Source organism: Anthonomus grandis, chromosome 10, assembly GCF_022605725.1.
Source record: "Anthonomus grandis grandis chromosome 10, icAntGran1.3, whole genome shotgun sequence".
NCBI lineage: Eukaryota > Metazoa > Arthropoda > Insecta > Coleoptera > Curculionidae > Anthonomus > Anthonomus grandis.
This window is the reverse complement of record NC_065555.1, coordinates 4331584-4350976: the sequence shown is the minus strand read 5'-3', so window position 1 is coordinate 4350976 and position 19393 is coordinate 4331584. Positions and strand designations below refer to the sequence as shown.

General features: G+C 34.0%; 2 protein-coding genes across 2 annotated transcripts in view; one reads left to right on the top strand and one right to left on the bottom strand.

Moving 5' to 3' along the window:
- Nucleotides 1–14051, top strand: part of LOC126740981 (cilia- and flagella-associated protein 43) — a 26170-nt gene extending 12119 nt beyond the window's left edge. The window contains exons 17-23 of the mRNA XM_050447196.1: nt 5296–5597; nt 5652–5846; nt 9842–10073; nt 10136–10411; nt 11163–11306; nt 11356–11639; nt 13856–14051. Coding sequence (XP_050303153.1) covers nt 5296–5597; nt 5652–5846; nt 9842–10073; nt 10136–10411; nt 11163–11306; nt 11356–11639; nt 13856–13997 — 1575 coding nt within the window. The 3' untranslated portion in view covers nt 13998–14051. The remainder of the gene's footprint in view (nt 1–5295; nt 5598–5651; nt 5847–9841; nt 10074–10135; nt 10412–11162; nt 11307–11355; nt 11640–13855) is intronic.
- On the bottom strand, nt 14038–19381 carry LOC126740982 (general transcription factor IIF subunit 1). Its single transcript, XM_050447197.1, has 10 exons — nt 19226–19381; nt 19002–19171; nt 18799–18941; nt 18542–18743; nt 18094–18311; nt 17884–18046; nt 17676–17823; nt 17398–17555; nt 17219–17334; nt 14038–14306 (listed from the first exon to the last, which is right to left on the bottom strand). The coding sequence occupies exons 1-10, from the start codon at nt 19262–19264 to the stop codon at nt 14092–14094; spliced, it is 1572 nt and encodes a 523-aa protein (XP_050303154.1). The 5' UTR covers nt 19265–19381; the 3' UTR covers nt 14038–14091.
- Between the last annotated feature and the right edge of the window lie 12 nt (nt 19382–19393).

Genomic DNA, 19393 nt, shown 5'->3' with positions numbered 1-19393 from the left:
TCTAAATTTAAGCAATTTGCAATGTTTGAAGCTGATATAGCCCCTTGGCTTTTGCTAAGAGCGTCAAGATTCTAGGTTTAACTATTGATTCTTCTTTAAGATTCCAAGGACATATTAGTGCTGTCTCGCAGAGGTGCTAAAAAAAACATGCTTTACTGTTATTAACAAAGAAAAATTGTTCTAAACAAAGCTACCTTAAATTACTACCACTAAACTTAACCACTACGCCCCATACACACTCGAGTTCCAAAACAAACATCAGAAAACAATACATAAGAACAGCAGAAAAAAAATACATAAAAAGTAAATTAAATTCCATAATTATCCCCTCAAGTATAAGACAGCAAAGAATTCTAACCATACAAACAATTAAAATAAAATTCAAATATTGTAAACTTACACTTGGGGAAAATTAGAATGTGTCGACTAGATAGTATTCATCCAGTGAATAGTAACATTTTTCGGTCAAAAGTATTTTCAATTTACGTTTAAAAGCGTCAATACATGTTGCCTCACTGATTCCACCTGATAAACGATTCAAAATTTTGATTCCCTCGTAGAAAATAGATTTTTTAGTTAATGTGGAGGAGGGGATTGGAAGATTTAAATCGTTCACTTGACGCGTTAAGTATCTTGGATTTGGGATTATAAATTTAAAGCGATTTGCAAAATGTAAGCAAGCCACTTCCTGAATGTAGAGGGAGAAGACAGTGTGTATGCCCAGCCTAACAAATAATGGGCGACAGGAATCTCTTGGTTTAGCCCCACAGATGTAACGTACAGCACGCTTCTGTAAAACAAGCAGCATTTGTAGAAGGTAGGCAGCTGCATTACCCCAGAAGCAAATGGCATACCTAAGGTGGGATTCAATTAATGAAAAATATACAGATCTTCCAAACTCCATGCCAAGCTCCAGGTTAGCCACTCTGACTGCAAAACAACCTGCAGACACCTTTTTGCAAGTACCAAGGATATGCTCTTCGAGTTCTCTGTCAATGAATATACCCAAAAATTTTGTATTATCAAACTGCTGAACTACTGAATTAGAAAAAGGCACGTGGTCTAGAGCACACTTAAAACACAATAATTTGGTTTTTTGAGGATTTAGTGACAGCAAGTTTGATTCAAACCAGAGATTTACTGCCTGAAGATCAGTTGCTAATGTAGTTCGCAGAGTATCTGTGTCTGGGCTATGCCAAAAAAGTGTGGTATCATCGGCAAATAGAGTAAATTTCCCCCGTACATTAAGATTGGTAAGATCATTTATGTATAGGAGAAAAAGTATAAGCCCCAAAACTGAACCCTGAGGAACTCCCAAGGTGATAGGATGGTAATCAGAGTATTTAGATCCTACAAGCACTCGTTGTTGCAGATAGGAAGCAAACCAAGAAGATGAAACTCCCCGAAATCCATAATGATGAAGCTTCCGCAGCAGAATCCTATGGCAGACACAATCGAAAGCCTTCGACAAATCACAAAAAACTGCCGACGAAACTCCACCATCATTTATCTGGGAGTAAAACTCATGAAAAAAAATTAAACATGGCATGGTACTGGTATTTTCACGGAAGCCAAATTGAAGTCTGGTGAGGATGTTTTTGGACTTTAAAAAGGACAGTATTTGATTTTTAACCAGTTTTTCGATTACCTTTGATAGCGTAGACAAGAAAGAGATGGGACGAAAGTTGGAAGGATTATCAAGAGCTCCACCCTTGTGAATTGGGATAAATTTAGCTGATTTTAGGCAAGATGGAAATATCCCCTTGCTCCAAGAAGGGTTAATTGCGTCAACTAGTGCCTTTAGCGCCGTGTCTGGAAGGTTGAGAAAAATCTTAGCTGAAAGGTTGTCTTCTCCAGTTGAATTTTTATTTTTTTCAGTATACAGAATATCCTTGAGTTTGTTTAGGTTTGTAGGTATAAAGAAGAAGGAATTTGGAACATGAATGGCTGGCATAAAGGAAAGAGGATCCACAGAAGGGTTCAAATTTTCCTGAAGTTGTAGAGCAATATTAGAAAAAAATTGTTAAAATCATTGGGAGAAACTTCAGGGCATTGTCTTGATTGCTTACCACAATTGTGACGAATATCATTAATAATTTTCCAACTCTCCTTATATTTGTTAGATGAACCACTAAAACGGTTGGAGTAGTAAGTTTGCTTAGAGATTCTTATCAGACGACGATACAAGGCTCGGTAAGAATTGAAATAGTTATGAAAAACTGGAGATTCAGTGAACTTTCTTATTGTGTGAAGAGATCTCAGATTTCTTAAAGATACTTTCAAACCCCTCGTGAACAAAGATTTTATAGGTTTGGATTTCGGTTTGATTTTAATCATTGGGAAGGAAGGATCAAAGAGCTTAACAATTTTTGTGTGAAAGGAAGATAAATCGAAAATAGAATTCCAGGACTCAAGAGCTGAAGGTTGACGAAACTTATTAAAGTTATTAATACCAAAAATTCGACCATATCGCTGTACAGATACACTACATTCCTTTTGTATATTTGCTATTTTACATAGTATAAACTCATGGTCTGATAAAGCAGAATTTGCGACTGTACACTCCACGGAGTCATATGGAAAATTAGAACAAATATAGTCAATAGTGCAGCTTGTTGACTGTGTTATACGAGTAGAATCTGTTACATCCATATGTATATTAAATGCCCCCCTTAGATGATCGAGGCGCAGAGTAAAGACAGAATTTTTTCAAAGTTGATATTAAAGTCTCCTGTAAGAACTACGTTAGCCGCCGATGGAATTTCAAATAAAAGTGCCTCTAATTTTAAAAAGAATTCGCTGCAGTCTCCTGAAAGAGATCTATAAATACGAATTACATATAAGTTTATGGATTTGGAGTAAATTACCGTAAATTCAAAAGTCATTTCCTTTAGGAGATGGTTAAATTTATCTACCTGTTGAAAAGAGTTGTGTTCTAAAAAGTTTTTACATAATAATACCATACATCCACCATGAGAAGACTAGACAAAATAACATAATTTGGTAGATCAATAAGCTCACCCGGTTTAAGCCAGTGCTCAGTAAGTAATAAAATACTAGGATAGTTTAAGTCATGCAAAAAAAGTGAAAGTTCACTAGTTTTATGTCGCAGATATTGAATATTTAACAACATTAGAGTTAGTTGGCTAGGTAAAACATTAGATTGAATGTGTTTTACATTTACATGATTGTTGCTAGCTTGTATGTCAACACTAGAGAGTTTACTATTCCCAAATGTTACATTGGACTGAGATGTTGACAGTCTTGGTAAAAATTCAATTTAATATTATTTAATTGACAGAAATCAATGAGATAATGTACCATGCGCTCCTTATTTATGTAATCGCCAACAATGGGTACAAGCATAGTTCCATTTAGGGATTTAATGCATTTTGAGATTTCGCGATGTTGTGACGTTATAAATGAATTAAGTATGGGCCTATTTTTAAACAGAGAAGGTCCTATTAAAACTACGTTTGTATTATCCATGTTTCTAAGTCTTTTACGAATATCCCCAATGCTGCATCGTTTCCCGAGCACTGATTCAAGTGAACCAAGAAACACAAAAACGAAGTCCGATTTAGTAAACCGTTCAGAGAATTGGAGAGTCTCTTGAAGCAGGTCTTCAGTCAGCAGATTAGATGTCTTTTGGCAGTTTAGATCATACTTGCTATCAATTAATTTTTTAAAGAGTGACAGGTATCCTCTAACATCCGATCCAATGACCAAAATTTTGTTCTTCCTGGGATAGCGTCGTTCTGCTTTGGTATTGGTAAAGGTATTGCTGGGTTTGGGTACATTTTATGCGGATGCGCCGCATTTTCCAGTTCTAGTGTACGGATCGTTGATACCATGTTCTTGCTAGTACTTGTAAGATCTTGTAGGCGCTGATTTAGATCTGTTTCCAAGTCCTTATACTTTTGTATAGTTTCTCTTAGAGTTAGCTCTTTAGATTGGAGTTTTTTAATTTCATCCTGAAGTGCTATAATTCTTTGGCTTTGTTTTTCCAAATCGGAAGCAAATTTATTTTCTGCTTCTGTGACTAGACTGTCATAATTGGCATTATTACGACGTAATCTTTCGATGAACCTGTCTTTGAGCTCGAGATCTTTAGAAAGTGTGTCTATTTTTGTGGTGTAGGCCGCTTTTTCTTTTTCCCCTTCTTGTCGTCGCAGCTGGCAACTCTTTGAGCAAATAATTGAGTGACCTCCAATTCTTACAACTTCTGGACATCGTTCCATACAGCTGGGATGATAAACACCAAGACATACTGCATAACAAGATTGCTTGAAGTCTTTTTTACAGCATTTAAAAACTTGCTGCATGGTTACTTGATTTATATGTCAATGACTTTTCAAAATTAGTTTCGGAGAGTTCAATAAATTCACGACAGTTTAGCAAAACACTCGCGGAAAACGGATATTATTCTATTATTCTGAAAATAGATATTTTGCACGTCGCGTCGATGCGATGCCAGGTCAAAACAAATCAAAACAAAGCATCAACAACGGCGAAGCCGACGAGCAAAAAACACGACCGTCTCGTACGACTGCTATTTGCGTATGCTCTATGCTAACAAACATATTTTAAATTTTAAGACAAGAAAAACACTCTCAGTATCGTTAGTGTTATCCATTTTAAATTACTGTTTTATCGTTTACTATCCTTGTCTTGATAAAATAACCCAGCAGAAACTGCAACGTGTTGTCGATTTGTGTGTAATTTAAGAAACTTTGATCATGTGTCCATATATATCTATCGATTGCAGTGGCTAAAAATGTCATTTCTTTTTAAGTTTCATTTTCTTACATTTATGTATCGGCTCTATAAAAACCAAAAGCCAAAATATCTGTCAGAGAAATTAATTCCTCTTTTCTCACGTAGTTATACTTACATTGCCGTAACAATTTATAATAGATTTAGACCTAATTTTTCAATTCCAATATCTCGCTTTAAAAATTATTATAAAACTTTGTTCTTGGAGGAACAATTGCCCAATTAATTTCGTTTTCTGCGGATTTACAAATGTATTTAATTCATTTTTTTCTCTCAATTTGTGCTTTGGTTAATTTTTATATTACTATTACTGCTTGTTTGTCAAAATATTTGTAATTATTACTATTAAAGTGTTAAAAGTAACTTTAGCTAATCTTCGCCTTTTTGGGCAAATGTAATCTAATATGCATTAGATACCAAATAAACACATATTTATTTATTTATTATATGCCCTTATAAAGTTATAATATACTTCAATAACTCGTTTTGTTCTAAATTACAATCATTTCAAAATTTCAGTTGGAAAAAATCCCGGAAGAGTACAACGAGGACGACCTGCGTTCCATAAAGGAATACGAGGAAAAGGTGGCCCAATTAAACAGCGAACGTGAGAAATACAAGAGTTTACTCGAAGTGGAGTTTGGGAAACTCGCGACTAACTTACGAGACTCCGTGCGGAAGTTCAACCTGAAACTGTACGACTGCACCAAGTACAAGTTTCACATCGATTCCGGTATGAACCAGGAGAATCTCATCGTGAACAGGCAGCGATGGATTCAGAATCGACGGGTGGATATTGATCGGAAAGAGAGGGAGATTATGTAGGAGAGTGCTATTAGAAGACAATGCGTTTTTTTTTAATTATTTTTTTTTAGAGAAACGATTAAAAGTTACGAGGCAAAAGTTGAAGAGAACCAGAAAATCGTGACGCAAGTGATAGAAGCGCTGGCCGAGTGTAGGATTAATTTGGAAACGATGCAGGCGCGGGAGAAACAGTTCGAGAAAGTTTACCGGAAGGAGTTTCAGGATATGACGCCGGTTGTACAGGAAGTTGCTTATAAGTTGTACAAGTAAGTTTAACCCATTGACACGCTACTCTTTTTCAACTAATCCAACATCAACATTAGATTTTTATTCCTTACTTGAATTATCACATCAGTAGAAAAACACGTTGTAGACACACGAAGAATAAAAGTTATTTATACAAGATAACCACTGGATTCATTACGGTGAAATATGATGGTGGTAAAAAGTTAGTTTAATTTTTGCAATCAGCCGCAATTTCTTCGTAATTTTTCCAACACAAAATCATTTCAAGAAATAACAATCCCGGTACCATGGTATATAATAAAAAAAAACATTAATATTTAAAAAAAAATTCACCCTGTATTGTGCATTTCCGGACCCATGTTTATTAAAACTTTTTCTCATATTTTTTTACAAGAAATCACCCATTGAAATATCTCCGTCTATTTTTCGAACACCCTGTATTATACCAAATACTAAACTCAACATTACATTGTTATCACTCTCATTATTAGATTTCACTACTACACTGTTGTTTCGAATAGTTTCATAATAATTTGTAAGCGTATCTTAGTTATTTCATTATAATAAACCGTATAGATCTCCTTGTAAACTGAATAAATAGTGGCCTATTTCGAAAGTACTCACCCGAACTTTTAGGCCCAAATAATAGAATAAGAGATTTTACCATTGATATAGACGCTATATTTAGGAAGGGCAACATTACTTGTTTTTAAAGTAATAAGTTTGATTACTTACATTTCTTTTAACATAGATTCACTTGAATGTATCTCAGAACTAAAGATTTTCTTTTATGTTTATTTAGAAATTTGAGAGATAACCTAACTTTGTAAGTTAGACAAGGGACTTTCAAGTTGAATCCACATTGGTAGGTAATTACGGATCCGTTGGGACGACGTGATTGCTGTCAGCCAATAACAGACCCGATTTTGGGGGATTACCACCATATTTGTCCTACCGATCCGAATAGTAAAAAGCAGTGTTGTCAGTAGTTTCGTATTTTCATTATGGCTTGTTTACACGAGCTTAGTGCTAATTATCAGTACTCGCTACTCGCACTCAGTGATTAGTAAATAGAATCAGTTTCTATTGACTCACTCTTTTAAATTTTGCTAGTTTTAACATTTGGTCAAAATATGTTGTTTAATTTACTTACTAAATAAAGCCACCTTATAATAAATAATATTTTATTCAAAAGGTGGTATTGTGTAGTTTTTCCTATGAAACATTTCTAATAATTTAACTATTATTCATTGCATTTTTGTCTATGCAACGAAAGCAAAGAGTCTAACTGTATACGTACAAGTAATAGATAAATACTTAAAAAAAAATACATTACTTTTACTCATTTCCGTTATAAATTTCATCTAAATAATCCCATTTTTTCCAATACTTCATAGACATAGACAATAAAAAATCGTTGCTATTTTTACATCATTTCAAACCCTAAACAGTACAAATTGGGGTACTTAGGTAGAAAATTACTGAAGAGTGCAACGCTTATGTATGGGCGATCCTCGCTCCGACCGTCGCCAGGCGCCATGATGATTATGAAATACGACGTTGACAAATATAATACCGATCTATCTTTGGTTCAATGTAAAATAGGGATCCCAGAAATTCCGATGAATGCCGAGCCGCTTCGATTAGGACGTTTGGGTTTTAGGAATTTTGCGCTTTAGGGATTTTGGAGCCATCTCGATTTTGGGTCTCTTGGCTCACAGGCTTAGTGTGAGCCCATGAGTTTTAAGGTGCTCTCACACTAAAGCTGTAATTTAATAGTAGATAATTTAATAGCCAAAGTAAAGGGTTAATATTTATTTTATTGTTAATTTATTATTTTCAAGTACAGTATTAATTACATCATAACACTTGTACATAATATTAAGGGTTAATATAATTGGTTGTAATTATAAATCTCCCCGTCTGTTCTTCCTTGTAAGATTTTTTTTCAGGTTTATAGGTATAGTGCTTTTAGTAATTTCCTCTTTTCTTGGTCATCGGGATTTTCTTATTTATCAGGGATAAAACAGGTGGCGCTTATATTTTATTGAACTCTTAGAGTTGAATCCACGCCACTCTACCAAAGTGGTTAGTGCTTGTACCCATTTTCTCTTAATATTTTTACCCTCAATACCTTTTACCAATATACCAATTACAACCCACAACCCTCCTTTTCTCTCTTTTCGTTCCTGTTATTACCCATCCGTCCATCCAAATTTCCATGCAAAAATTTTAAAAATGCCCCCCAAAGGTAAATAATCCAACAGATTTTAATCAGTTTAGATCCATTAGTATTCTGCCTACATTTTCAAAAATTCTTGAAAGAATCTTGAAAGACACTAAAATTCGAAATTTTTTAAATGCTAATGATATTTTGCCCCCTAAACAGTCTGGGTTTAGAAAGAATTTCAGTTGTGCTTTAGCAATGGCGGATGTTATTGATGACATCATAAGTTTTAGGGATGATGGTATGATTTCTGCCCTTGTTCTATTGGACTATACGATAGCCTTTGGTTTTGTTAATCACGAAATTTTAAAGTCTATATTTCACTATATAGGTTTTTCTGAAGCTATTAATTTCAATAATTCTTATTTAAGCGGTAGGGTGCAGCGAGTCAACATAGAGGAAAATGTATCTGAACCTTTGGAAGTTGATAATTGCGTGCCTCAGGGTGGTATTTTAGGACCCTTATTTTTTATTATTTCTACTTTTAGATTTTATTTTTATTTAAAAAAACTGCCTTCACCATTTTTATGCTGACGATGCTCAGTTGTACTACTCTTTTCTGCCAGAAAATGCTAAAAATGCGGAAGCAAAAATTAATCAAGACTTACAAGCCATATGCGATATTTCTTCAAAGCATTTTCTAAAATTAAATCCTTCTAAGTCGTCTGTAATGTTTATTGGTAATAAGCAAAAAATTAACCATATTTTAAACAGCAACACTATTAATATTAAGATGGGTGATGCTAATATTCCTGTTGTAGATAATTGCAAAAGTTTGGAAATATTAAAAAAATGTTGTGTGACTCTCTGGTGCCGTCACAGTGCAATTATTGCGATGTTGTTTACGGTTGGTGCCTAGACTATGATGACAGGTTCCAATTGCAAAAGCTTCAGAACTCATGTATTCGCCTAATTTTTGGCATACGCAGACGTAATCGCGCTTCCCATAAACTTTCCGAGCTGGGGTGGTTAAATATGCAAAATCGTAGGGTTGCTCATTCACTTACTCTTTTTTTATAAAATTCTTAAATACCGTAGTCCACCTTACCTATACCTTAAGATTACTTTTAGAAATAATGTTCATCATTTGGGCTTAAGAAGAAACACAATTCATATTCCAAGACATAAGACTCAATTATTTAAAAGGTCCTTTTCCTATAATTTTGCATATCAGATGAACTTTTTGGGGGCATAAATTTTGAGTTGGGTTTGGTGTCTGTTCAGACTTTGCGCAGAGGAATGATGGTGCGTCTGATGAGTAAGCAGCTATCTGCGTAAAATATTGAAGGGTCAATATTTTTAGTTTGGGTGTGGGTGAAAACTAAAAATCTGTGTTTAGTGTGGGTAACTAATGTGCGTGTTTTTTTTTGTGACTGGTACTATGTTAATGTTCTAAATTTTTTGGGTAGGTGTCTATAATTAAACTTAGTCTGTTACAAGCGTTTCTAATTTTTTTTTTAGTAAATTTTGGCCACAATGTTAAAGACCAGAATCTGCCTTGGCAGGATTCTGAATTTGTTAGCCTTTTATTTGCATAAAATAATAAATATGTAGTTATGATGAGTTTGTAAATAAAAAATATTTGTTTTTATGTTAAAAAAAAAGAGCTATGAAAATTTTGTTAACGGCATCTTTAGTTTTACGAAAAAGTAGCACAGTGTCCCGAAAACCGCAACTCTCTATCTCTAAAAATAACGGAAATATCCCGCAAAAGTACCCAAAACGGGACACCCTGTATATTCATGAAATATCAATATCACCTCCTAAAACTCCCACCTTTTCTTCCAGAAAAAGACCAAAATACAACTATAAAGTAATAAGCGGGGCCTCAATATTAAACGAACTGGCCAAAGGGGTGGCCACCAACGAAATAACCTTCGCAATGACCCAGGAATGTTTGGAGTACATGAAAGCCCTAGAAGCACTCGACTCGTTCGTGGGCCTACCGCTGACCATCGATGAAACCTCTTGGGCTCTAGTGTGCAAACATCGAAGGTTACGAATCGAATATGAAATAAGGGTAAAATTTAAACAACAACAAAAAAAATGACCTGAAATTCCTGAAGTTTCGTTAATTTTCAGCTTCGCGCCGCCCAGATGCAAATACTCGAAGGGGAAGCGACTATAGTGACGTTCCAGAAACGGATCTCGACCAAAAAGGAGAAAATCGCGATGCTGAACGGCGACTTGGAAGCGACCAGACAGGAGAGGATGCGGTTGATCCATAATAAAGAGGTGCAAACGGTGCTGAGGAGGGGTCTGGTGGAAATCCCGATGACCGGCGAGTTGTACGATGACTTTGTCGACGCCATTTTGGTGCCGAAGTCCGAAATTGAACGCGTGAATCATTTGATAAACGTGAGTTTAATTGCGTAATAAAAATGCCCGTACTGATTTATTTGGTCATTTGATACTACATATACCATAGAATAAGACAAGTCAGGAGAAAGAAACTGATAATCCTAACTAACTTATTTAAAAGAATAAAACTATTGGTTAAATATGTTCAATCGACGAGTATTACATCTTATTTGTTTTTTTTTAATAAATTTCTTAAGTGAAAGTCTCCATCATATTTGCATAGGAAGATTAAATTCCGAACGGATGTACAGGGTGTCCCATTTTGGGTACTTTTGCAGGATATCTCCGAAATTTTTAGAGATAGCCTTTTTAGTTTTTAAGATACAGGGCATTTTTGAAAATTTTGCATTTTGGGATCTCCATGGCATCTCCGTTATATTTAAAGTTTTTGTAAAAGTAAAAATTCGTTCTAATAGATTTTTTATGGACTTATTTTCAAAAATACGCAAATAAATAACAATTTTCTAAATAACCTAAACCATATAAGTGCCATTGTTTTTTTTTTTAATCTAATTAAATTCTCTAATTTTATTAATTAGATTATTCTTGTGAATTTGTGATCCGAGATTGTGCCTTAAAAGTGGTATTTTCTTCACTTCTCAAAGAAAACTATCAGGCATTAAAACCCCATTAGAAAAAAATATAAACACCTTTTTGAGCAACTATTATAACTGTTGTAACGAAAAACAGAACGTTTATTAAAACCTTTGACTACATCCCCACTAAATTGAATAATTCAAACCCTTAGGAAGCGGGCAAAGTAAAACTGAAAACCATCCAGCAGAACATGAAATTTCGAAGGACAATGATGGCCACCGAGTGGGAGCACATGAGGCTACGGATGACCATAAACGACCTAATAGAAAAAAAAAAGGACATCGAGAGTGTTAAAGTAAGACACTTTACCCTCGATCGAACCAGCATAATAAAAATAATGTTAGTTTTCGAAAGAAATGCAACAGTACCTGAAGAACAAAGCGCTGGGACGTAAGCCGGAGGCGGAGTCCTACGAGATGGAGGTGGAGCTCCTCGCAGCCGCCTACGAGGACCGCCTCAAAGACAAAAAGGACAAATTGATGAAAATCAAGCATCAGCTGAAAACTTTCCGGGAGAGCAATAAACGACTGGACCAGCTTATTAAGGAAGTTAATATAGACCTGTGCCATTATAAGCTGGAGAAGGATTATGATATTGAGGTGAAGGAGAAGGACGTGATTCAAGCCAGGTGAGTAAATAACGACAGGATATTTAGATGAGGAGTTTTGATGGTAGGGTTAAATGTTTTACATGGAATTTATTTGGGAGGTGCCCTCTATAATGCTGTAAAGGAATTACAAAAATATGTTAAATAGATTAGGAATTATAAAGGAAAATGTCTAGGAATGATAAGATAATTCAAAGTTATCAATTTGTTTCAAAAACCTGAAATCTGATGACAGACAAAATTGGTTCTAGATCAAAACGTATTGGACCCAAAAAAATGCTTCATATATGAAATTATTCCTCGGTAAAGGTCCTTTATTTTACTAAAAACCCTATCTAAGTACCTCAAACAGGTCTCAATAAAACCGCAAAAAACCAAAACATGTATGAAAAAATTGCCCCCAAAACCAAAGCTGCTCTAGCTAACTCATTTTTTAATTTAGAATTATATTTTTTACACCTAGTTAACCTACAAAGCACCCACTACAATACCGTGAAAGAATTATAAAAATAATTTGAATGGTTCAGAAGTTATAAGGAAAAATAATGAAAAAGTTCAAAGCTATTCATTTGTTCTTCTGAGGGTCAAGGATTTTTGGGTAAAGATGGTCCTAGATCAAAAAGTATTAGACCCATAAAAATGGTTCATATATCGAATTATTCGGTTAATAATGTACGTTTTTTCAGTGAAAACCCCATTAAAGCAAGTAAAAATCTTTTCAAATTATCCTTGAAAAATCAGAAATTTTAACAAAAAAATTCTGCCGGAACCAAAATTGCTCTAGTTTGGCCAATTTCTAACCCAGAATCAAAATCTTTACACCTCATTAACCTATAAAGCACCCATTACAATATTGTGAAAAAATTACAAAAATAACTAAAGTAGTTCAGAAGCTATGAGGAAAAATGTACAAGCCTAATTTAAAAAATCAAAATTTTCAATTAATTTCAAAAACCTCAAATGTGATGACAGACCAAATTCGTTCTAGATCAAAAAGTATTGGACCCAAAAAAATGCTTCATATATCGAATTATTCGGTTAATAAAGTACGTTTTTTCAGTGAAAACCCTATTAAAGTAAGTAAAAAACTTTTCAAATTATCCTTGAAAAATCAGAAATTTTAACAAAAAAATTCTGCCGGAACCAAAATTGCTCTAGTTCGATCAATTTTTAACCCAGAATCAAAATCCTTACACCTCATTAACCTATAAAGTACCCATTACAATATTATGAAAGAATTACAAGAATAACTTAGATAGCTTAAATGTTATAAGAAAAAATGTTCTAGAATAATCAAAGTTATCTATTTATTTTAAAAACCTCAAACCAAGTTGGGTAAACTTGGTGCCAAATAAGAAGAAATTTGATTCACAAAAATGATTCATATATTAAATTGTTTTTAGAATACGCCCATTCTTTGAGTAAAAGCCCCATTAAAGTATTTAAAAAACTTTTCAAATTATCTTTAAAAAACTGAAAATTTTAAGGAAAAAATTGTATTGAAACCGAAACTGCTGTAATCCCGTCAATTTTTAACCCAGAATCTAATTTTTTATAGATAATTAACGTACGAAGCACCCACTAAATTAATATGAAAAAATTATAAAAATAACTAAAGCAGTTCAGAAGTTATGAGGAAAAATGTACAAGATTAATTTAAAAAGTCAAAATTTTCAATTAATTTCAAAAACCTCAAATGTGATGACAGAGAAAATTCGTTCTAGATCAAAAAGTATTGAACTCAAAGAAATGCTTCATATAAGAAATTATTCCTCGGAAAAAGCCCTTTATTTTACTAAAAACCCCATCTAAGGACCTTGAACAGTTCTTAAGTGATTCCCAAAAAATTACCCCAAACCAAAACCGCTCTAATTAACTCATTTTTTAACCTAGAGTCATATTTTTTACACCCAATTAACCTACAAAGCACACACTATAATATTTTAAAGGAATTACAAAAAAAACTTGAATAGTTCAGAAGTTATAAGGAAAATGCCCGAGAATAATTGAAAAAATTAATAATTGCAATTTCTTCCAAAAACCTCAAATCTGATGACAGACAAACCCTTTCCAAATCAAACAGTATTGAACAGTTCTCAAGTACCCCCAAACCAAAACTGTTCTAGCTAACTCACTTTTAAACCTAGAATCACATTTTTTACACCTAATCAACCTAGAAAGCACCCTCTACTACACCGTAATGAAACGACAAAAATTACTATTCGTATTTTTTTTAGAATGGCCGGAATGCTGGAACGAAATATGTTAGTGCAAAAAATCCAACAGAACCACAACGACATTTTGGTGCTGCAAGCGGAACTGGAACTCCTCCGCCTAAGAACCTTCCCCACGTTCAAATATAAAATATTAGACGAATAATTTCGATATTTCGGGTTTGTTAAATATAAGTTTTAGTTCATAAAAAAAAACAAACGGACTTTTATTTAAATAACCATCATAATGAGACTTACGACTATTGGGGTTTAATGGACAAATACATTTTGCCTTTGAGGGTCTGCTTGGTCGGGTTGATTTTTTTTAGAATCTGCGTCATGATGTTGACCAGTTGCTCGCTTGATAATCCGGTTTTTTTCGACTTGAACTTTTGGAGGAGTTCCGTGGTGGTCATCGGTTTGCGCATCAAATACTTCCGGACCGAATCTTCCGTTATACCAGACTCGGCTTGACCTGGGATTAGAGTAAACTTATAGTTTGATTGGTTATAGTATAGGCAGTTGGCAAGTAAAACTGGTTTTAGCTCAGGAACTATTAGATCCGGAAAAATGGTTTTTATATCAAATTATTCCTTAGAGAGCACTCGTTCTTTGGGTGAGAACCTCATTTAGGTGCCTAGGAAAAATTAGGAGTAATCTTTAAAAAACTTGAATGTTTAGTGGAAAAATTAGCCTTGCATCAAAAGTGGCGTGGGTACCTAGATTTTTGACTTATATACAGATTTTTTAAACAGAATTTATCTAAAGAGTGCCTCCTGTAATATTGTAAAGCAATTACATAATTATTTGAAAAAAATTTAGAAGTTATATGGCAAAATGTCAATGAACAATGAAAAAATTCAAAGCATTGGGTTTGACAAACAGGACTAGCTCTAGTTCAGAAAGTAATGGTTTCAAAAAAATGGCTTGTATATCAAATTATTCCTCAGAAAAATCTCTTTCTTTAAGTGCAACTCTCATTTAAGTACCTCATAAAGTTTTCAAGTAATCCTTAAAAAACTGTACAATTTAGTGAAAAAATTAGCCTTGAACCAAAATTGATGTAGTGAAGCTAATTTTCCACCTAAAATCAAGTTTTTTTACACGTAATCCATCTAGAGAGTGCCCCGTGTAATAAAGTAAAAGAATTATACAAATATCTTAAATAACTTTGAAGTTATATGAAGAAATGTCCAAAAATAGTACAAAAATTCAACGCATTTTACCTGGCAAAGAAAGCTGGCTTTAGCTAAGGACATGTTGAGTCCAGAAAAATGATTCACATATAAAATTAGTCTTCAAAAAAATCCCTTTCTTTGACTGCGATCTTCATTTAAATACCCCAAAAAGTTTTCAAGTAATCCTTAAAAAACTGGAAAATTTGGTGAAAAAAATTATCCTTGAACCAAAATTGATTTAGCAAGGCCAATTTTCCTCCTAGAATTAAGTTTTTTACACTTAATCAATCTAGAGAGTGCTCTCTATAATGCGGTAAAGGAATTACAAAAATATCTTAAATAACTTGGAAGTTATAAAGAAAAATGTCCAAGAACAATTAAAAAATTCAAAGTATTGGGTTTGGCAGACAGAACTAGCTCTAGCTCGGAAAGTATTACATCCAGAAAAATGGCTCATATATCAAATTATTCATCAGAAAAGTCCTTTTCTTTAAGTGCAACCTCTTTTTAAGTACTTCATAAAGTTTTCAAGTAATCCTTAAGAAACAGGACAATTTAGTGAAAAAATTTGCCTTGAACCAAAATTGATTTAGTGAAGCTAATTTTCCACATAAAATCAAGTTTTTTACACATAATCCATCTAGAGAGTACCCCTTATATTAACATAAAGGAATTATCCAAATATCTTAAATAACTTAGAAGTTACATGAAAAAATGTCCAAGAACAAAAATCCAAAGTTTACAATTTATGCCAAAAACCTCAAATCTGAGCGCTTGGTTTGGCAAACAAAACTGGCTCTAACTCAGAAAGTATTACATCCAGAAAAATGGCTCATATAACAAAATATTCATCAGAAAAGTCCTTTTCTTTAAGTGCATCCTCTATTTAAGTACCTCATAAAGTTTTCAAGTAATCCTTAAAAACCTCGACAATTTAGTGACAAAATTAGCCTTGAACCAAAATTGATTTAGTGAAGCTAATTTTCCACCTAAAATCAAGTTTTCTACACGTAATCCATCTAGAGAGTGCCCCTTGTAATAAAGTAAAAGAATTATACAAATATCTTAAATAACTTTGAAGTTATATGAAGAACTGTCCAAGAATAATACAAAAATTCAACGCATTTTACCTGGCAAAGAAACACTCGCTTTAGCTAAGGATATGTTGCGTCCAAAAAAATGATTCACATATAAAATTAGTCTTCAAAAAAATCCCTTTCTTTGACTGCGATCTTCATTTAAATACCCCAAAAAGTTTTCAAGTAATCCTTAAAAAACTGGAAAATTTGGTGAAAAAAATTATCCTTAAACCAAAATTGATTTAGCAAGAGCAATTTTCCTCCTAGAATTAAGTTTTTTACACTTAATGAATCTAGGGAGTGCTCTCTATAATACTGTAAAGGAATTACAAAAATATCTTAAATAACTTGGAAGTTATAAAGAAAAATATACAAGAACAATTAAAAAATTCAGAGTATTGGGTTTGGTAGACAAAACTGGCTCTAGCTCGGAAAGTATCACATCCAGAAAAATGACTCATATATCAAATTATTCATGAGAAAAGTCCTTTTCTTTAAGTGCAATCTCTTTTTAAGTACCTCATAAAGTTTTCAAGTAATCCTTAAGAAACTGGACAATTTAGTGAAAAAATTTGCCTTGAACCAAAATTGATTTAGTGAAGCTAATTTTCCACATAAAATCGAGTTTTTTGCACATAATCCATCTAGAGAGTACCCCTTATATTAACATAAAGGAATTATACAAATATCATAAATAACTTGGAAGTTACATAAAAAAAATGTCCAAGAACAATAAAAAAAACAAAGTTTACAATTTATGCCAAAAACCTCAAATCTGAGCGCTTGGTTTGGCAAACAAAACTGGCTCTAACTCAGAAAGTACTACATCCAGAAAAATGGCTCATATATCAAATTATTCCTCAGAAAAGCCTCTTTCTTTTCATGCAACCCCCATTAAAGTACATCAGAAAAATTTTAAGTAATCCTTAAGAAATTGGACAATTTAGTAAAAAAATTTGCCTTGAACGAAAATTGATTTAGCGACGCCAATTTTCCACCTAGAATCAAGTTTTTTACACCTAATCCATCTAGAGAGCGCCCTATATAATACCCTAAAGAAATTACACAAATATCTTAACCAGCCTGAAAATTATGCTAAAAAATGTGCAACCTGAAAAAACCCCACTCACCAGGAATAAAGTTGGGCAAATCCAATTTCGGTTTCTTACTAGGTCCGGCCATAACTTCGTTGATCAGTTTCCTCTTGGCGTCCTGGGTGGGCGTACCGGCTCTACTACTGTTCGCACTAAAAATCAACCGCATCGAAAAAAAAACCCGCTAATTGCATTGACATAACCTAAAACCGAACCTTGTGGGCTCCTGAGGTTTAACCTCGACGGGTTTCTCTTTCTCTTTTTTGTCGCCTTTTGTCTTTTTCTTCGCCGCAGCGGACGCCTCCTCGTCCGTGGAACTGTCCGAGCTGAAATCGTCGTCCGGATCGTTTTCCTTCTTCTTCTTGTCTTTTGTCTAAACAAAGAAAATCTCCCTAAGACTTCACTGTTTTACACTGTGTTACTATAAAACTACTTTAAATTGCTTGAAAGTTATATGAAAAAATGTGCAATTAAAAAGAAACACCACACTTACCTTAGTGTCCTTCTTTTTTTTCTTCTTTTTATCCTTTTCTTCTTCAGGCTTCTTTTCCCCATCCTCCTCTTTTTCTTCTTCCTCATTTTTGTCCTTATCCTCCTTATCAGAGTCCTCGGATTCCTCTTCATCTGAGTTCAGCAGTTTCCTGATACATAAAACATTTAAATTGATATAATTTTTTCCCTAACATGTTAATGATCCTTACTTAAGACCTTTTTCTTCAGCCACTCCATCGAGATTTGTATTTTCTGGCTCGCTCTCACTACTGTCACTAATATAATCCACTTCTCTCCCCTCTTCGTCGCCATCATCAGAATCCTCTACAGCCTCCAAGTCTGTATCCCTCTTCTTTTTGGGCTTCAAAGGGTCTAAATAAATAGTTAGTAAAGCAATTAATTCTTCATAATAAACATACTTTTTCCTTTTTTCTTCTTCTTCTTGTCCTTGCCGCCTCCCTCCTCCTCCTCTTCCTCTTTCTTCTCTTCTCTCTCAGAGTCCGAATCAGCTTCCGAGCTGTCCATCCATTCATCCATATCAGATATTTTCAACTCCTTGTCCTTCTTTTTGCTAGTTTTCTTTCCTTTTTCACCTTCGTCGTCCAGTTCAGCATCATCCTCACCTTTCAGTCTCTTCCTACATGATTATTTAATAATAAGAACTTTATTTTTTGTACATTCACATTACAGATTGACAAATCAAATTAAAAGAATAAAAGTTAATATTCAAAAAGGCGCAAGATTCAGTTTTTCAACTAAACTTAACTCTAATACCTAAGCTGATTGATTAGATGTTATGGATATCAGTTCAAAATCAAAAGTATGGCGGAGATTTATGTAATAAGCAAAAGTTTATCAAAAAATTACCTTAACATGAGAGAAAAATAATTCAAATGCTTATTTCTCTTATTAAACTCCATCTCGGCCTCTTCAGCACTAAGTGCCTTATATCTTTGAATTGACTGGAATTTATACCATTCGTGCAAAGGAAATGCCTCAATTGCCCCATCTTCTGCATGAGTGAATACATAATAAGCGGTGTTTTCTGAGATGCCCCCCTCTCTTATACCTGAAAAGGATGTGATTGAGTTTTTACAGTTTTTGAGTAATTTATAAGCAAGAACCTTTAAACTTTTTGACTGTGCTGCCATAGCATTTTAAAATCCACGGCTGATCATCTGGCCTATACTTTTTGGCAATTATGCCCAGTTTTTTACGTCTAGCCTCTTCTTTTGCTTCTCTTCCAAATTCTGAGCCTGCACCAAATCTGAGAATCATTATTTCACACACTCTCTTTGTGCTACCACAATAAGGTGATGTTACTTACTTGGGCTGATCTTCCTCGATACCCTTGAACTCCCTCATGTTGTTTTCCCTTTCCATTTTCACCTGAGTCCATTTTCCAAAGTCTACCCCTAAGTTTCCATTAAAACGCATCACATGGTAGCTTCTCTGGCTGTTTTTTGGCACGCGAATGGAAAATTCTTGGACGGAAACCTAGAAAAGAAATAAAATCACTCATCTTCTAAAAAGTCTTTTATTTTAACTTACGTTGTTGCTTGAAGACGAGCCTGCAGAAGCTGACGCCATTTTTTATGGCAGTAATTTGGAGATTTTATTTAATTTTTTTTTTATGAAAACTCCTCTATAATACTTTGCCACACAAACCAAAACAAACTGCCTTTTTGCAGTTGACAGATTTGACAAGCAGCTGTCAGT

Excerpts from the sequence above, each read along its gene's own strand:
- LOC126740982 (XM_050447197.1), bottom strand. The coding sequence starts at position 19,264 with ATGGCGTCAGCTTCTGCAGGCTCGTCTTCAAGCAACAAC. Across the intron at positions 19,172-19,225 it reads GCTCGTCTTCAAGCAACAAC|GTTTCCGTCCAAGAATTTTC; the intron begins GTAAGTTAAAAT and ends TTTCTTTTCTAG. Across the intron at positions 17,335-17,397 it reads AAACCTCAGGAGCCCACAAG|TGCGAACAGTAGTAGAGCCG; the intron begins GTTCGGTTTTAG and ends GTTGATTTTTAG.